Source organism: Lates calcarifer, linkage group LG13, assembly GCF_001640805.2.
Source record: "Lates calcarifer isolate ASB-BC8 linkage group LG13, TLL_Latcal_v3, whole genome shotgun sequence".
In the NCBI taxonomy this organism is placed as follows: Eukaryota; Metazoa; Chordata; class Actinopteri; family Centropomidae; genus Lates; species Lates calcarifer.
In genome coordinates this window covers 21564129-21578475 of record NC_066845.1, presented here as the reverse complement: position 1 = coordinate 21578475, position 14347 = coordinate 21564129, and the positions used below count along the sequence as shown (strand labels likewise).

The 14347-nt window shown below is 40.3% G+C and overlaps 2 protein-coding genes across 2 annotated transcripts in view; one reads left to right on the top strand and one right to left on the bottom strand.

Annotated features, from left to right (window-relative positions):
* Positions 1-62: 62 nt before the first annotated feature.
* Positions 63-7297, bottom strand: LOC108878384 (serine/threonine-protein phosphatase 6 catalytic subunit). Its single transcript, XM_018669027.2, has 7 exons — positions 7144-7297; positions 5840-5935; positions 5633-5698; positions 5381-5522; positions 5190-5269; positions 4399-4608; positions 63-987 (listed from the first exon to the last, which is right to left on the bottom strand). Exons 1-7 carry the CDS (start codon positions 7216-7218, stop codon positions 739-741), a joined length of 918 nt encoding a protein of 305 aa, XP_018524543.1. The 5' UTR covers positions 7219-7297; the 3' UTR covers positions 63-738.
* A 2610-nt stretch (positions 7298-9907) lies between these two features.
* The window catches only part of si:ch211-158d24.2 (multiple epidermal growth factor-like domains protein 9), a 30141-nt gene continuing 25701 nt past the window's right edge, over positions 9908-14347 (top strand). Inside the window, exon 1 of the mRNA XM_018669412.2 lies at positions 9908-10837. Coding sequence (XP_018524928.1) covers positions 10273-10837 — 565 coding nt within the window. The 5' untranslated portion in view covers positions 9908-10272. The remainder of the gene's footprint in view (positions 10838-14347) is intronic.

Genomic DNA, 14347 nt, shown 5'->3' with positions numbered 1-14347 from the left:
TTATTACTCCATTACAATTTATTTTGCGTGGAGTGTGGTGCCCTTATTCCCAGATACTGATATGTTTTTTGTATTTCTTTATTTAAAAACAGTATGGTGACACACAAAAAATAATGACTACAAGAGCTGATTCGAAATCTGGAAATTACAGAGAATTGTTTAAGGTACCACAGGCTTAACAATCCTGAAACTTTAACAGGTAGTTATATTTATACACATCAACTCTTTATTTATAAGATCACATAATAACACAAACTGCATAACTCCAGTGAAACTTGTCAGAACAGATGTAAATTTTGCTTTGGTGCAGTGCTTCATTATCTTACACCCAGCTTTACATCACAAAATCAAATGAAATATTGTATATAACACTGCACCTGCAATTTTATCTGCAGAGGGGTTTTTTATTGCAAAGTAAAAGTGAGATTTATAAATATGAACATTTTCCACATCAGTTGACTTGGGTATAATGTTAATCCTTCCTCTCAAACATTTCAACAGCACAGCAATGTTGCTGATCTAAATACTTCGCTATAATGTCTCAGTGATTTAAGCTGCAGAATAATGGCATTCTATGCACAGAGTGGGAATAACAATTAACAGTTGGCACCAAAAATGCACTGTAAATACTCTAAATGCTCTATAAAGAATCCATATGGGTTCACAAGTGCTGATGCCAGTGTCCCAGTCAGTATCTCTGCACTGAACAAATGGCTGTGTCATTTTAGTTTTAATGTGCTACAGGAAGTAAGGTGTTGTTGTTCGGGGTGGAATGACTCTTTCAGAGTCAGGCACTGCTCTGAAGAGCTTTGGCTCTCTTGTGTTAGCATCTTTGAAGACCATAATGGAGGCTATGTTGCCGCAGCGATAGCAGTAGTTAGGAGCAGACCACACTGTGACCAGCTTCTCATCAAACATGAACTTGTAACCTTCATGGACAAGTTGATGCGCCCTGCAGATCAGCTTCAGGTTGTTGATGTGAACAAACTGCAATTTTTGGAAGACAGAGAGAAACAAAAAAAGAGAAGAAATAAAAATGTGTTTAAAAAAAGAACAACCAACGTGAAGATATATCACCTCTTATTTTCTATTTTCTTTCGTGACCCCAAAAAAGCTTTGATATCCAGAGATCCAGAGATAAATATTTATTACTAGGAAATGTTCATCATATTTATCTGTACTAGAGGCAAGTGTGGAGAGACTGCAGGTCATGTAGAACAAAGCACCTTCTGGGTCAGCGTGTGCCTTTGACTCTACTGGGGTTGAATGTCTTGTCTTACCCATTATAAACATCTTCTGGAGAAGGCAGATGTTGAAGCAGTGTCAATGGTGATAAAGCACACATATACACACAACTGCCATAAGCTAGTGTAGGAATACCAATATTTATATTTGAATATTAAGGTTATAGTTATTATTTGTCCAATGCATGTGTTTTTGCCTTCTTTTCACCTTGAGATTGTGCAGAGAGATAAGGTGAAGCACAGAAATATACATGTCACTGTAAATTAAAGAGTATAAGAGAAACAAACAGATAAAATAGGGTCAGTTTCTGCTGTAAATACACATTCATCTCTTGTGATAATGCATTTTAACATTGGCACAGTTAGTTCTCAATCACCCACTTCCTAATAATAATAATATTAATAATAATATACTATAGGTGTACCAGTTCACAAGCACTAACAATACTGACTACTGTCAATGCTTGGAATTAGCCCACCTTTTATGAACAAAGTTTATAGCTGTAGTGATATTTATTTGTCATGCCTTTTGGCTCCATGGCCTGTCTAACACCTACCTACAGTGTATTACTATGCTCATCTTTCTCACTCTGATGTGCTGCCTTGGAATGACAAAGTCACTCAGTTGTCATTTGCGTGTGACTGATCATTTAATGAGTAACCTATCACTGGTGGTTATTCAACTTGCTGTTCAGGGACTGAACAGATTTGAGACACACCAAATACAGATAAAACTCCAATCTGTCATTTGTGTGTGGAGGATATTGCTTGCAAGTGATAATGATGAAACTTTCAAGCCAGAATAGAATTCATTTTGTGTTAACAGTATCAAATACACAGCCTCACTGCTACAGCCCAGGGTTGTGATTTAAGGCCCCGTTATACACTGCCTGGCCAAAAAAAAAGTCACCACCTAATTTAACTAAGCAAATAGGTAAGAGCCTCCTACTGGATGATTACTGCATGCATTACTGCATGATTATCTTTCAGCTGGCAACAAGTTATTTAACCCCAACTAATCCAATGAGTAGCTTCTCATTTCTTAAACAACCATGTCAAAAACCACATCCTGTGGTCGTGGAAAAGATGTTAGTCTGTTTGAGAAGGGTCAAATCATTGGCATGCATCAAGCAGAGACAACGTCTAAGGAGACTGCAGAAACTACTAAAATTGGGTTAAGAACTGTCCAACACATTATTAAAAACTGGAAGGACAGTGGGGAACCATTGTCTTCGAGGAAGAAATGTGGTCAGAAAAAACAACATTATGTGCCCAAAGAATGAGGTCAGCTGACTACCTGAATATACTGAATAACCAGGTTATTCCATCAATGGATTTTTTCTTCCCTAATGGCACAGGCATATTCCAAGATGACAATGCCAGGATTCATCGGGCTCAAATTGCAAAAGAGTGGTTCAGGGGGCATGAGACATCATTTGAACACATGGATTGGCCACCAGAGTCCAGACCTTAACCCCATTGAGAATTTTTGAGATGTGCTGGAGAAGACTTTGCGCAGTGGTCCGACTCTCCCATCATCAATGCAAGATCTTGGTGAAAAATTAATGCAACACTGGACGGAAATAAATCTTGTGACATTGGAGAAGCTTATCGAAACAACGCCACAGCAAATGCGTGCCGTAATCAAAGCTAAAGGTGGTTCAACGAAATATTTGCGTGAGTGTATGAGCTTTTCTTTTGGTGGCAACTTTTATGTCATGATGGATTTATGGATGATGGTGAGTCAGTTTGAGTCTTGGTAACAATGCCTCTTAACTATGTGTCAGTGGACAGTCTGCACAGATAAATGTAGTCTACAGTCATATAATCCAGAGACCGCAGCAGTCTAAACCAACAACTCTTACAGTGTTAATCATATGTTTAAACCAGTGTCAGTGCAACTTTGTGGACTGTAAGCAGCGACTGTATTTATCGGAATGCATTTTTATTTTACTCCTAAATGGGTCTAAAGCACCAATTTCAGAGAATATTCTGCTTCTGTTCTTTTTGGGGAAGTTACTCTTCACCACTATGTGGAGCTCTGTTCTTCCCCAAGCTGCCCCCACACTGCTGGAGCTGTAGGAAAACCCCTGCATCCATTCCATCCTTACTGGTTCTCTGTCTCTGTTCTCTGTCATCCCCACATGTCCAGATGAACAGGCTCATTCTGAATGACTAAGACACTAGGACACAGGCTGTGTAGAGCAAACAGTGGATAAGAAATCCTATTACTGATCTGATGTCAGATGCAAGGATGTTAGATCATAAAGAGAAAGAAAACAGTGCAAGAAAACAAGAGATGAGTGGAAGCTGCCCCACACAGAATATTATGGATGAAAATCAATGCTGGAAATGTAGAAATGGAGCACCATTCTGAGAGCTCACAGCCTTCATCCCTAGATCTTGGTCCAGGATGGGTGAAAGAGAAGCTCTGGGAAGTTTACTGCCACAGCGATAGCAACCACGAGCTTTCGCAGCAGGTAAAAGGGTCAGCACCCTCAGTTATGTACTATAAATCTGGAGAGGAATGCCTGCATATTGTGGTTACATTTGTGCATCACATAGTGTTAGCGTAGATGCACAGGCCCTCTTGTCAGGTCTTGTCGGCACCGTGCGCACAGTCTCTTCGTCAGGAATCCCCATAAGAAGCCAAGTCTCAGTTACTGCCATAACAAAACTTCTGCACAGATTTCTGCACGTCAATGACAAGCCCCAGTTCTTCCACTTTGTTGCTGAGTGATCTGGCATTAGTGATGTAGATGCCGGGCAGTGCGGGCTTGTACTCCAGCCTGACAGCCCTGCTTCTACTTCTGCTTCTGCTTCTTTTCTCTACACCGCCTGCTACATCTCTAGCCTGGTATATTAATACATGGAGACCCTACTGAGCATGCAGTCTCCTTCTGACTGTGTTCTTATTGATAATCTCTGATGAAATTTAACTTTAAAATTACAATCTTTAAAAGGTCTTCCTGGTTATATGTCAGGGTGGCTAGTGTTACAATTATGCTGATCAACAAACAGGCTGACAAAACAAAAAGCTGCTGTGTCCATGCATACTGCCATCTTGAGCTTGTTGTAATCCTTGGTGATGAATGAGGATGACTGCAAGTCATTAAAAAACAGCATTGTGTTGAGCTCAATAAAAGTGACCTACCTCATTAGTGACCTTTGCACCAAAGAGCCAGCCAGCTCCTCTGGGACTTATGGCCCAAGTGTCCACATCTTCAGGGTCTGACCACACCAGATCACAAAATGCCCCTTTGTGTGGGATCTCCTGGTTCCGCTCAATGGTTCGAATTTGGTCTAGGGTTTTAATGTCTGGGGAGAGGCCTCCGTGGACACACAGGATCTGTTCATCCATCAGCTGACAGAAAACAACACAAAATACAGGAACTGGGCCGTCACAAACACAGTATAACTTTGATGAAAGCTGAGAAAATGTAACCTGTTAATTAGGTTAAGTTAATTAGGTGAGTGACACTGTGTTAGCTAAGATAAACGCAGTCAAATACACTATAACCAACATTACATACTGGTCATTTATACTGTCTTCATTAGCAATGTATGACAGATTTGTCTACACAGGCAGAGCCATGAAATGAGTACTTTCATGCAATATTTAATCTTAACAAAGTACACTTATCTGAAAAAAAGGGTAATGTGGAAATGATGGCCAAGCAGCAGCTCAGATAACAGTGTCACATTATGCAATCCAAATTTTAATACCAGGGAAACAAACTGTGTTTAATCTGTGTTATAACATCACAGTAACAGTAACCTGCTCCTGTGTAGTGCAGCTGCTGTCTGGTAGGCAATAACTAAACATGAACCTAACACCAGGTTTTTAAAGCATGACATCATTTATCAAGTCATGTTATCATTCTTCTTATATCGTGTGAAGTAAGAACAAATTACCATAAAGAACAGTAATACTTCAATACTTACAGCTGCAACTGTTAACATATCAAATACTTTGGTGCAATAACGCCAAGCATTTGCATTCCCATATTTGGTCTGGCACTCATCTGTAAGACAAGAAAGCCTTCACTTAAATACAAGTGAAAATGTGTGAATTAGTGATAATGAAGTCTGAAGCTAGCCAAAAACTGATCATCATCTTCCATGAGTCACGTCACCATAAAAGCCATAAACTTGGGTGATCTGTCTGCTTTCATGGTTTCCACGTAGAAGCGTGATGCGGTCGGGCCATTTGGCTTTCAGCACCAGCAGGTAGGTAAATGTCTCCAGACTGTAGTATCCCCGGTCAACAAAGTCACCCTACAGATGACAGAGGCATATTACCAACACTGTACCAAACAACACTTAAAAAGATTCCACTGAGAATGTTTTTGTTCTTCATGAGATCAAACACATTTAAATATACATACCATAAATATATAGTTTGTATCTGGAACCTGGCCGCCAGTTCGGAAGAGTTCACAGAGATCATAAAACTAGGAGGAAAAAAAAGAGAACATTTATATCTTACATGCTGTGTAAACAGTCACATTAAAACTGTGGCTTGGCAATATTAAGGAAAACAAGGTGCTTCTTGTAGTGCCTTTGTGCTTCCTGCTATGAGACATGGTGTTTACCTGTCCATGTATGTCCCCACATACTGTTACAGGAGTAGAGACAGGCTGAACATTGGACTCTTCCAGCAGGAGATCACACACATAGTCACACAACCTCTGTACAGATGAGAATATAACACCGACATTAGTGATAGGGGCTAAGCTATCATTTAGCAGTGGTACTCAGTGTTTTTCAATGTGGCAATTTTCACAACAGAGTGACACACAACAGACTGTCTTGTCTGTTAAAAGCCTCTGAAACATCATTTAGTTAATAATGGAACACTAAATCTCTCCACTGTCACCAAGACTGATCAGATTCTGTTTGTTTAATGACAAACTTTACTGCATGCTTGAAGCATGGATACACACAGCAAATACGGTTTTCATATGAGGAAAAGGTTAGGGAATGAGTGACAGTAACTCAGACACTGTGCAGCCCTACATATGGGTATATATTAAGAGTGCAATCATCCTAGATCAACTAGTCAATGTGAGGATGTACACATTCACATTAGGAGTGCAGGATAGGAATCTCTGGTGTTTCCATACACGGTCATGCAATTTTAGGGGGGCAAAAGAATTTACACAGATTAAGATGAGCTTTATTAAGGCCATCATTGAGTCAGGTTCTAAATTCTATGGTTCATGCAGACTTTCACTGCCTGACATTTTCGAGCTGTGAGTGCACTTGTACTTACCTGTGTAATTAATTAGTTAAAAGCTGCTGGCATAAAACATGGTTCCACATTTTATTTAATGTTTATTTATTGTTATAATACTCTTTTACGCGGAGAAACCACAGTGTCAATGATTATTTAAAATCAGGACAAATAAGTTAACGTTACTATGCTTAGCAACAGAAGTAATCACATTTGTATTAATGAAGAGACAACGGCTCATGGCGCTGTGGTCCATCAGGTGTGCTTTTCAGTTAGCGTTAAATGGATCGGATACATTTTCGGTCACCATTGGAAAAAAAAAAAAACAATCTGATGTCAACTGAACATCAAGATAGTATGCAGCATCAGGTCACAGTATAAATACGGTCATTATAACGCTGGCAGATATTGGCATACCAAAGCAACTCATCCTGCGATTGGATAGTAGGACGTATGTATTAGGCTATGCTAAGTACTTATTTAACGGGTTTGACTTCCTGGCCAAGAGATTAAATTCGTAGGCTAGCTTGCTGAGGCAAACGTTACCTGAAGCTAACGTTAGCTAATTACGCTGTTACAACATAAACCCGCAGTGAGCGAACAATACCATCAAAAGCTAATAACACACCTTAATCAAAGAGATTTATAGAAAGTCACATTTACCTTGAGGTCATTTTCTGGAAGGTATTTACACTGTTTTGCGATCTCTGCATATTTATCCAAGTCTAGAGGCGCCATTGTACCTAGCTAGTCGTCATGCGCAACTTCCTGCAACAATTTAGCAGAGTTCCATCATGGATGACGTGCACGCGTCTTCTTTTCCCCCTACTGCCACCTACCGCCTAACAAATACAACTTCGACTCACGGCAAGCCACTGACAACAAACCCCCTACTTCAAAATGGATATCAGACAGGATGAAGATACAACACACGTCTCTACATCATGTCATCATTAGAAACTTTTGAATTTCTGTATGTTGAGAGAGTTGTATTTTGATTTCCACCGTAGTTCGTGTCTCACATGTGGAGTCAACAGTTATTGAATGTTATAATAGCAGCTGGAAGAAGAAAACAAAATTACATTTACAACTACATTCTAAATTATCAGTATTTTGTTTTGAACAAATGTTCAGGTGGAACCCTCATAATAATCATTAAGCCATTTTTGGCTGGTTTCAAACACACTAGATAAATATGTTATTAATGTTAGAACTGAACAGTCTATTCTTAACAACCACAGGGTCATTTGTTTATTTATCATTAAACTTTAGTGTCTCTTACACTGACAGACAAAATCAAACTGGGAACTAAATACTGGTTTACTGACAGATAACAAATTCAAGAATGAAATAAAATAAGAAATATTGGACTTTACCATAAACATGTAGCTCATATGAAAACTTTTGGAATTGATGAAATATGAAATTAGGCTGCCATGAGTGGAAGCAAAAAAAAAAAAAAAAAAAAAAAAACAGCATTAAAGAGTTAGGGTAGATAATTAAATAAATCACCCAACATATAGTTGTAGATAACCTTTCTGAAGATGGACAAAGATATAAAAAAAAATCTCTTTCTCTTCAGCTGGAGTTGAAAGGGATATGCTGTGCATTTAGAAAGTATTCAGACCCCCATTTTTTCATTTTATAATGTTGCAGCCTTATAATAAGATTTTTTAAAATCATTTTTTCCCCTCATCAATTTACAATCAATAACCCATAAGTACAAGTACAGCATAAGTAAGCATAAATACAGAAATTTTGCAAATTTATTGGAAAGAGAAAAAGTTAAAAATAACATTAACATAAATATTCAGACCCTTAGCTATTAAAGTCTCCAGATTTAAACCTCATGGATCTGGTTTGGGATGAACTAGACAGAAGGTGAAAGCAAAGCAATAAGCACAATACATCTGTGGGAACATTAAAGTAAGGATTTAAGACTCCATGATCCCTTTTTCTCTTTATCATTTGTTTGCTCTATTCTTTAATTCAGAGTACACTGAGACATTAACATACACACACTCACAGTAAGGTTGAAAAGTCAGGCCACTTTCCTCAATAGTATATATGTAGTATTACTTATCTTTTCTGTAAATGTAGACATACCTTTGTGTACTTGATTTGGAAGTCAATAAAGTTTTTATGAATGAAGTGAAGAGTGAGGAGCTATTTGTGTGACCCTGGTTCCATTCTTATTCTCAAGCTGGTGGTTTTCAATAAAACAGACAGATATAAAAAACTGTGATCTCCCTGAAGGTGTCGATCTGGCAGGTTTTTCATGTGTAACGTTCCCCCAAACACCTGAACACAATAATCCCTAAATATTCATACATTACTTAGATTTATTTATTTATTTATTTATTTATTTTGCATAACATGTTTGGCTGAGTAAACAATGTGTATAGGTTTACAACAGTCTGAAGAACACATAACAGGAAGTAGAACATGTCAAACTGCAGTCTTTTTATACTCTACTACAGCAATCACCGGAAGTTCATGTTGACCATCAAAGTCAGCCGAAGTCGATCTCAAACGCACCTAAACTTTCAGACAAAACACAATTTCTCAGAGACAGAATATAATTAATTAAAACTGGTGGCCTGTAGGGTCATTACACTTTCGTTTAGTGAAAAAGTACTGACGGCCCCTCCCACCTTGCCAGTCAATTATCAGGTGATGACTTTAAAAATAGAATTAAGTATCCCTAACCCTAAAGGCAGAGGCGACATACAGTATACTGCCCTGTCTTTTCATTTAGATAATCAGACAATCAAATCCATTGACCAACGGTTATTTAACTTCATCTGGAAGAATCGAAGCCACTACCTGAGGAAATGAGTGGTGATTAAGTTTTATTCAAAAACAGGCTTAGATGTCTTACATTTTACAACTTTAAATCAGACTTTCAAAATAAATTGTATCAAGTCTTTAGAACATTTTTTCTGTTGTTGTTGTTGTTTAGTTTGTTTGTCTGTTTGTTTCCCCTCTGCAAAACTCAACCGTCACATTTATTTTACTGCACCTTTTCCAGAAATCTTTAGAGGGAACCAACTGTTTTTATTTCGAAGTTTGTGATAGTTTTTCCCTTAAATGGGAACATGTATTGTTTGGTTTCCGTGAGCCAAATACTGAAGGTGACAAGTATATTCCTTAATGAACCCTTACGTTCTCCTACTGTTTATATCTTTTTCAGTGATAATAATAATAATAATAATAATAATAATAATAATAATTGTAGAGGAGATATGTTCTGTCGTATGGCCGAAGAGATAAAATAAGTAAAAGTAAAAAAAACGGACTTCATCCGATCCGTCAATCGAGATTTTTGATTTCAGGATACTTTGATACAGATACAGAAATGTAATCGTAGAAAACCAAATCTGTGACGTTGTTGTGTTAACATTACACCATCTGATTCTTACCTTTACTAAATGGTTTAATGGGGTGTTCAGTTCCTGAACGGAACAGGTTGTGTTTTGATCATTTCTGAGGAGTGAAAACGTTCGATAATTTACAGTATAATGTGTCTCTACGGGGCCACAGCGACTGTCCAACCAGCCAATGAACGAGCGCCCAAGTACGTTCTTCCAGGGCTCCTATTGGCTGAAGATTACGTCAATCTCGGGTGGATAATGGTAGGTTGCAGAGCAGGTGAAATGTTGACTGTGGTTCATAGGGCAACAAACAGCAGCGTACGCCACCGGGGGACATCAATGGTGGAGTACGCATCCATTCAGGGACAGGTCTGAGAGAGACCATTACTGGGGCTTACATGGAGAGCTGAAACTGAATATGAGGTTAACGGCCTTAATGATGTACATATCTCCGGTCCTGGTATTTATTTTGTATGTATATGTTGGATTTTCTGAAGCTGCACCTCGCATCAGCCTCTACGATGCGTCGCCAATCTCCAGGAAGCCCGGCTCAGCCTCCGACACCTGGGGGATCTTCCGCACCGACATGCCTCGTACTTTACCCGAGAGCAGGTTGGCTTTCGGGCCTCTAACCGGTCTCACACCGTCGCCTGCCATTGTTTCTGCCGGCCCGACCGCCACTGCAAGCCCTGTCTCTAAAACTGCGACCACCTTCCAGCCTCCAACCACGGACCCGACCACCACCACCACGACTATTACGGCCACAGATACTGGATTAATTTCAGCCACCACAGAACAAATAACAGCACCGATTTTTAGAGTAGCCGGTGCACGCAAAAGATCCACCGATGCACAAACATCACTTTTTGCTCCGGAGAAAATGCTGCAGACCATGGTGTCCATGGTTTCCCAGCGCACCGCCAACGATGCCTGGGCCGCAGATAATACTGGTACATCTGTTACCTCAGTGGAGAATAGTCAAGGTGAGTAGCTTCGAATCAAACAGATAGCAGTCATTCCTGTTCTCCAGCTCAGCTAAATTATTCTCTGCGGTCGAAAACACAAGAATGAAAGGGGAACTCTGGGCTGCATGCTTTTTAGCACATTCATGTAGAGAGAACGAGTTAATGGAAAGACATCCATGTGTAATATAATGTAGGCTGCTGGAGGGTCGCACTGTGGTTTTGACGCAGAGAGCGACCGAATAAACCAGATCGCAACAATGGGCAGACCCCTCAGGTTGGATGATGAACCCCTTCAGATAACCGGTAGCGCACCAAATCTCAGCGTCGGAAAAACATCTATGTTTGGTGTAAAATGTGTCCAGCGTGGATGTTGCTGTGTGGCCTGTTTTATATTCCAGACGCTCTTTAATCATAGGACGAGTGTGCCACATTTTACAGAGGGCTGGAGAAGGGGGGCTGTGAGAGGGTGTGCGGTTGATCCTGTTGTTGTTCAGTGAATTCATCCAATCCGTCAGTTGCCACAGCATCCACGCAGACCCATGATGCTTTGTGTTAGTCCAGACATGTTTGATATTTGCAAGAAATTGCAAAGAGCTGCTCAGATAGCTGCTCCATCCTTTCTATTGTTGTTTACATGGCATTTACAGAACAAGGCCATCCAACCAAAATGGCCATGGAGGCTAAGCCATGAATGAGCAATGACAGTGGAGCCCCTCCTCTTACACCTCACATCCATGTGGATGTGTTGCTCTCCAGCTAACACAGCAGCACAGGCAGGCGTCCTGTCTAATATGGTTTATTAATGGATATGAAAGTCTAAGAGGTGTGTCAGAGGAGCAGAGAAGAGGACGTTTCCTTCTTTTATTAGGATAGAGTGCTTCCTTTGGAATTCACCAAACTGTTAAAGAATATGAAGAATTCAAAGTAAAACTGGCTTCACGTGTTCTTTGCAAACTCTTTCCCCCATTGTCCATCAAAACCTCCTTATTTTTTCCTCGCAGACCACATTGTGTACCAGTCGCTGCCTCGTGTGACAAAGCCAGAACCTAAAATCTAGCCTGTTTTTCTGAGAGATTTTGGCCCCTCACATCAGGGGCCCAGTCCAGTCATCTTTCTTACATTGACCCTTTGTTCTCCACACTGTGTCCTACCCTACTGTCAGCACTAATCTCAGTGGAGGATTAGAAAAGATGATCAAAATGGCTGTTTATAGTGAGTTACAATCATAAATGGTTGATATTGGCATGTCTTGTGATTTAATGGAAATGGCTTTGGAGGAAAGAAGCAGGACTGAGAGGTTCTGATCTGCCAGATCTGATCTGTAGAATCAGTAACATAAAATGTGCATCAAATGGCTCATTAAACATCTAACCCTAACCCAGATGTTCAGTTTCAGCTGTTAATTCTGTATTTTATTTACCAATTAAACTGGAAACAACTAAAAACTGATTAATCATCAAGTCATTTTGCAAAAAACACCTAACATGCATAGTTTCCAGCTTTTCAGATGCAGCTTCTCTTTGTCTTGAGTGAAAGTCATACTCAGTATGTTTGGGTTTTGGTTTTGTCAGTTGGATAATGTGAAGACCTCACCTAGTGCTTTAAAAAGCTATGATGGCCATTTGTCAACATTTCCTAACATTAGGCCACACAATTAATTGAGAAAATAGCAGACAGATTAATTGATAGTCAGTCTGTTAGTTGATGTGTTCTGTGTCAGTCTTGTAGATGAATTGTTTGGCATTTTCCTTAGTAACTCAGTCAGTGTTATTTATCGCTGTTGAACCACAAAGTCAAAAGGAAATCTGGGCCCCTGTGTGAGATCATATATGAAAGCTTTACCCTGCTGTATTGAAAGCATCTCCAAGAACCTCAGCATGCTTCATTGTTCTAATGTAAAGACCAATCAAAAGGAACAAAGGCGTCACCTGGTTAACACCTCGCCCTGTTACCAGTAAGCACAATATTATCTGGCAGAGCAGGGGCCCGCAGACAGATACAGTATAAGGTGTGCTTTCACGTAGTTCAGGTTATCCTGTCTTTGAAATATCTCTCAGTGCTGAAAGCTGATAACGTGGAAGAGTAATCGTCTCCCTGCAGGGGCACCTCCCACCACTCTTGTTTTTCATGTAGCAGCACAGATAGATGATTGGTGAATTGAGCAAGAGAAGAGTTTTGAGACATGACTTGATCTGAACAACCTGCCAATGCGTGTGTCTGAATACCAGCCATGCTGTCACACCACTTTACAGCAGTCAGATAGATGGGAGAGAGGTGAACTCTGCCTCAGTTTCAGCCATTCTCTCCCCACTTCACACTGGTCCGGCCCAATCTACATCAAACCTGTTGTGAGGCTTTACAGATCATTCCACAGGGCCCCTATCCCACACCTAGAGAAAGCCTGTGTGTGTGAGTGTCTGTGTGTGTGTGAGAGGCGATACGCATTCACTGGCTAGATTTCAGACATTCTGAGGCGTGATCAGGACTGACAGTTCTTCAGTGGACGTCACTGTAGCAAAGGGTCTGACAGTATACTCCACAGGCTTGCATAACCATAGGCCTTTCTTAGTTACATAAAAGTCCAAGCAACAGTGGAAGAGCAGCATTATCTGAGTGGGATGCCAGGGCAGGAATACATTAAAATTCACCTGTCTTTCCTCTTTATCTCAATGCTAGCTGAGGTTATGCGTGCAATCGCTGTGCATACAACATGTGAGATCTCATATCTGCCTGTTGTCTTTGTCTGACTGCTGAGCACAGAGAGGAGACATAAAGTCAAGCCTGCAGTCCTCACTCGCCACACCTAACCTGAGATCAGATGAATAATAGATTGCCACTCTGTACTCTGTAGGGTCAACCTCATGCCTGTCATTATATCCTCTAGTTTCTTAAAGTGCATGGGTTTTAACATGAAATCCACCATCTGCTACACACTCATATCTTTTTAAAAGCATAAGTCATGCTTTATGAACTTTACAAAGAGTATTATTTATGCACAGTAGGGGATATAGAAGCAGGCTCAGGGCTTAAAAGGCTGCGTTTTTCAGTTCCCTGATTGGTGAGAGAAATCTGGACAAGTAAAGTGTATTAGCAACTTTCCTGCTCCTTTAGCACGTTGTACTGGGCAGCTCCCAGGGGCCTACAGGAAGACAAGAGGACTGTGAATATACAAGGAAGCTTTAAGTTAGTGATAGTGGAAGGCTGGTTGTACTGGACAGCTCCCAGTGTTACTCTCTCTTAGTGTGGTCACACTTACCCACCACCTCACCACCACCTGAAACCTCCCTATACTCAGCCTGGAAAAACGATATGATGTCACAGTTCCAGAGAGAGTTATAACTCCTGAGCAGAGTCGTTACAAACTGTGAGAAGTCAGTGCCACAGCTTGTAGTCTGGTATTGTAATGTTTTATCAATGGCGTACCACCTGAATCATGACTTCTGCATTTCCAAACACAATGCATCACTGTTTCTACTGAGCAAACAGGGCAAAGGTAAATTATTCGCTGAGACTGCCGCTAATATGACC

Coding starts and splice junctions, on each gene's coding strand:
- LOC108878384 (XM_018669027.2), bottom strand. CDS start 7,218: ATGGCGCCTCTAGACTTGGATAAATATGCAGAGATCGCAAAACAGTGT. Junction 5,936..7,143: donor TTCCAGAAAATGACCTCAAG/GTAAATGTGACT, acceptor TCATCTGTACAG/AGGTTGTGTGACTATGTGTG. Junction 5,699..5,839: donor GTGGGGACATACATGGACAG/GTAAACACCATG, acceptor TTTTCCTCCTAG/TTTTATGATCTCTGTGAACT.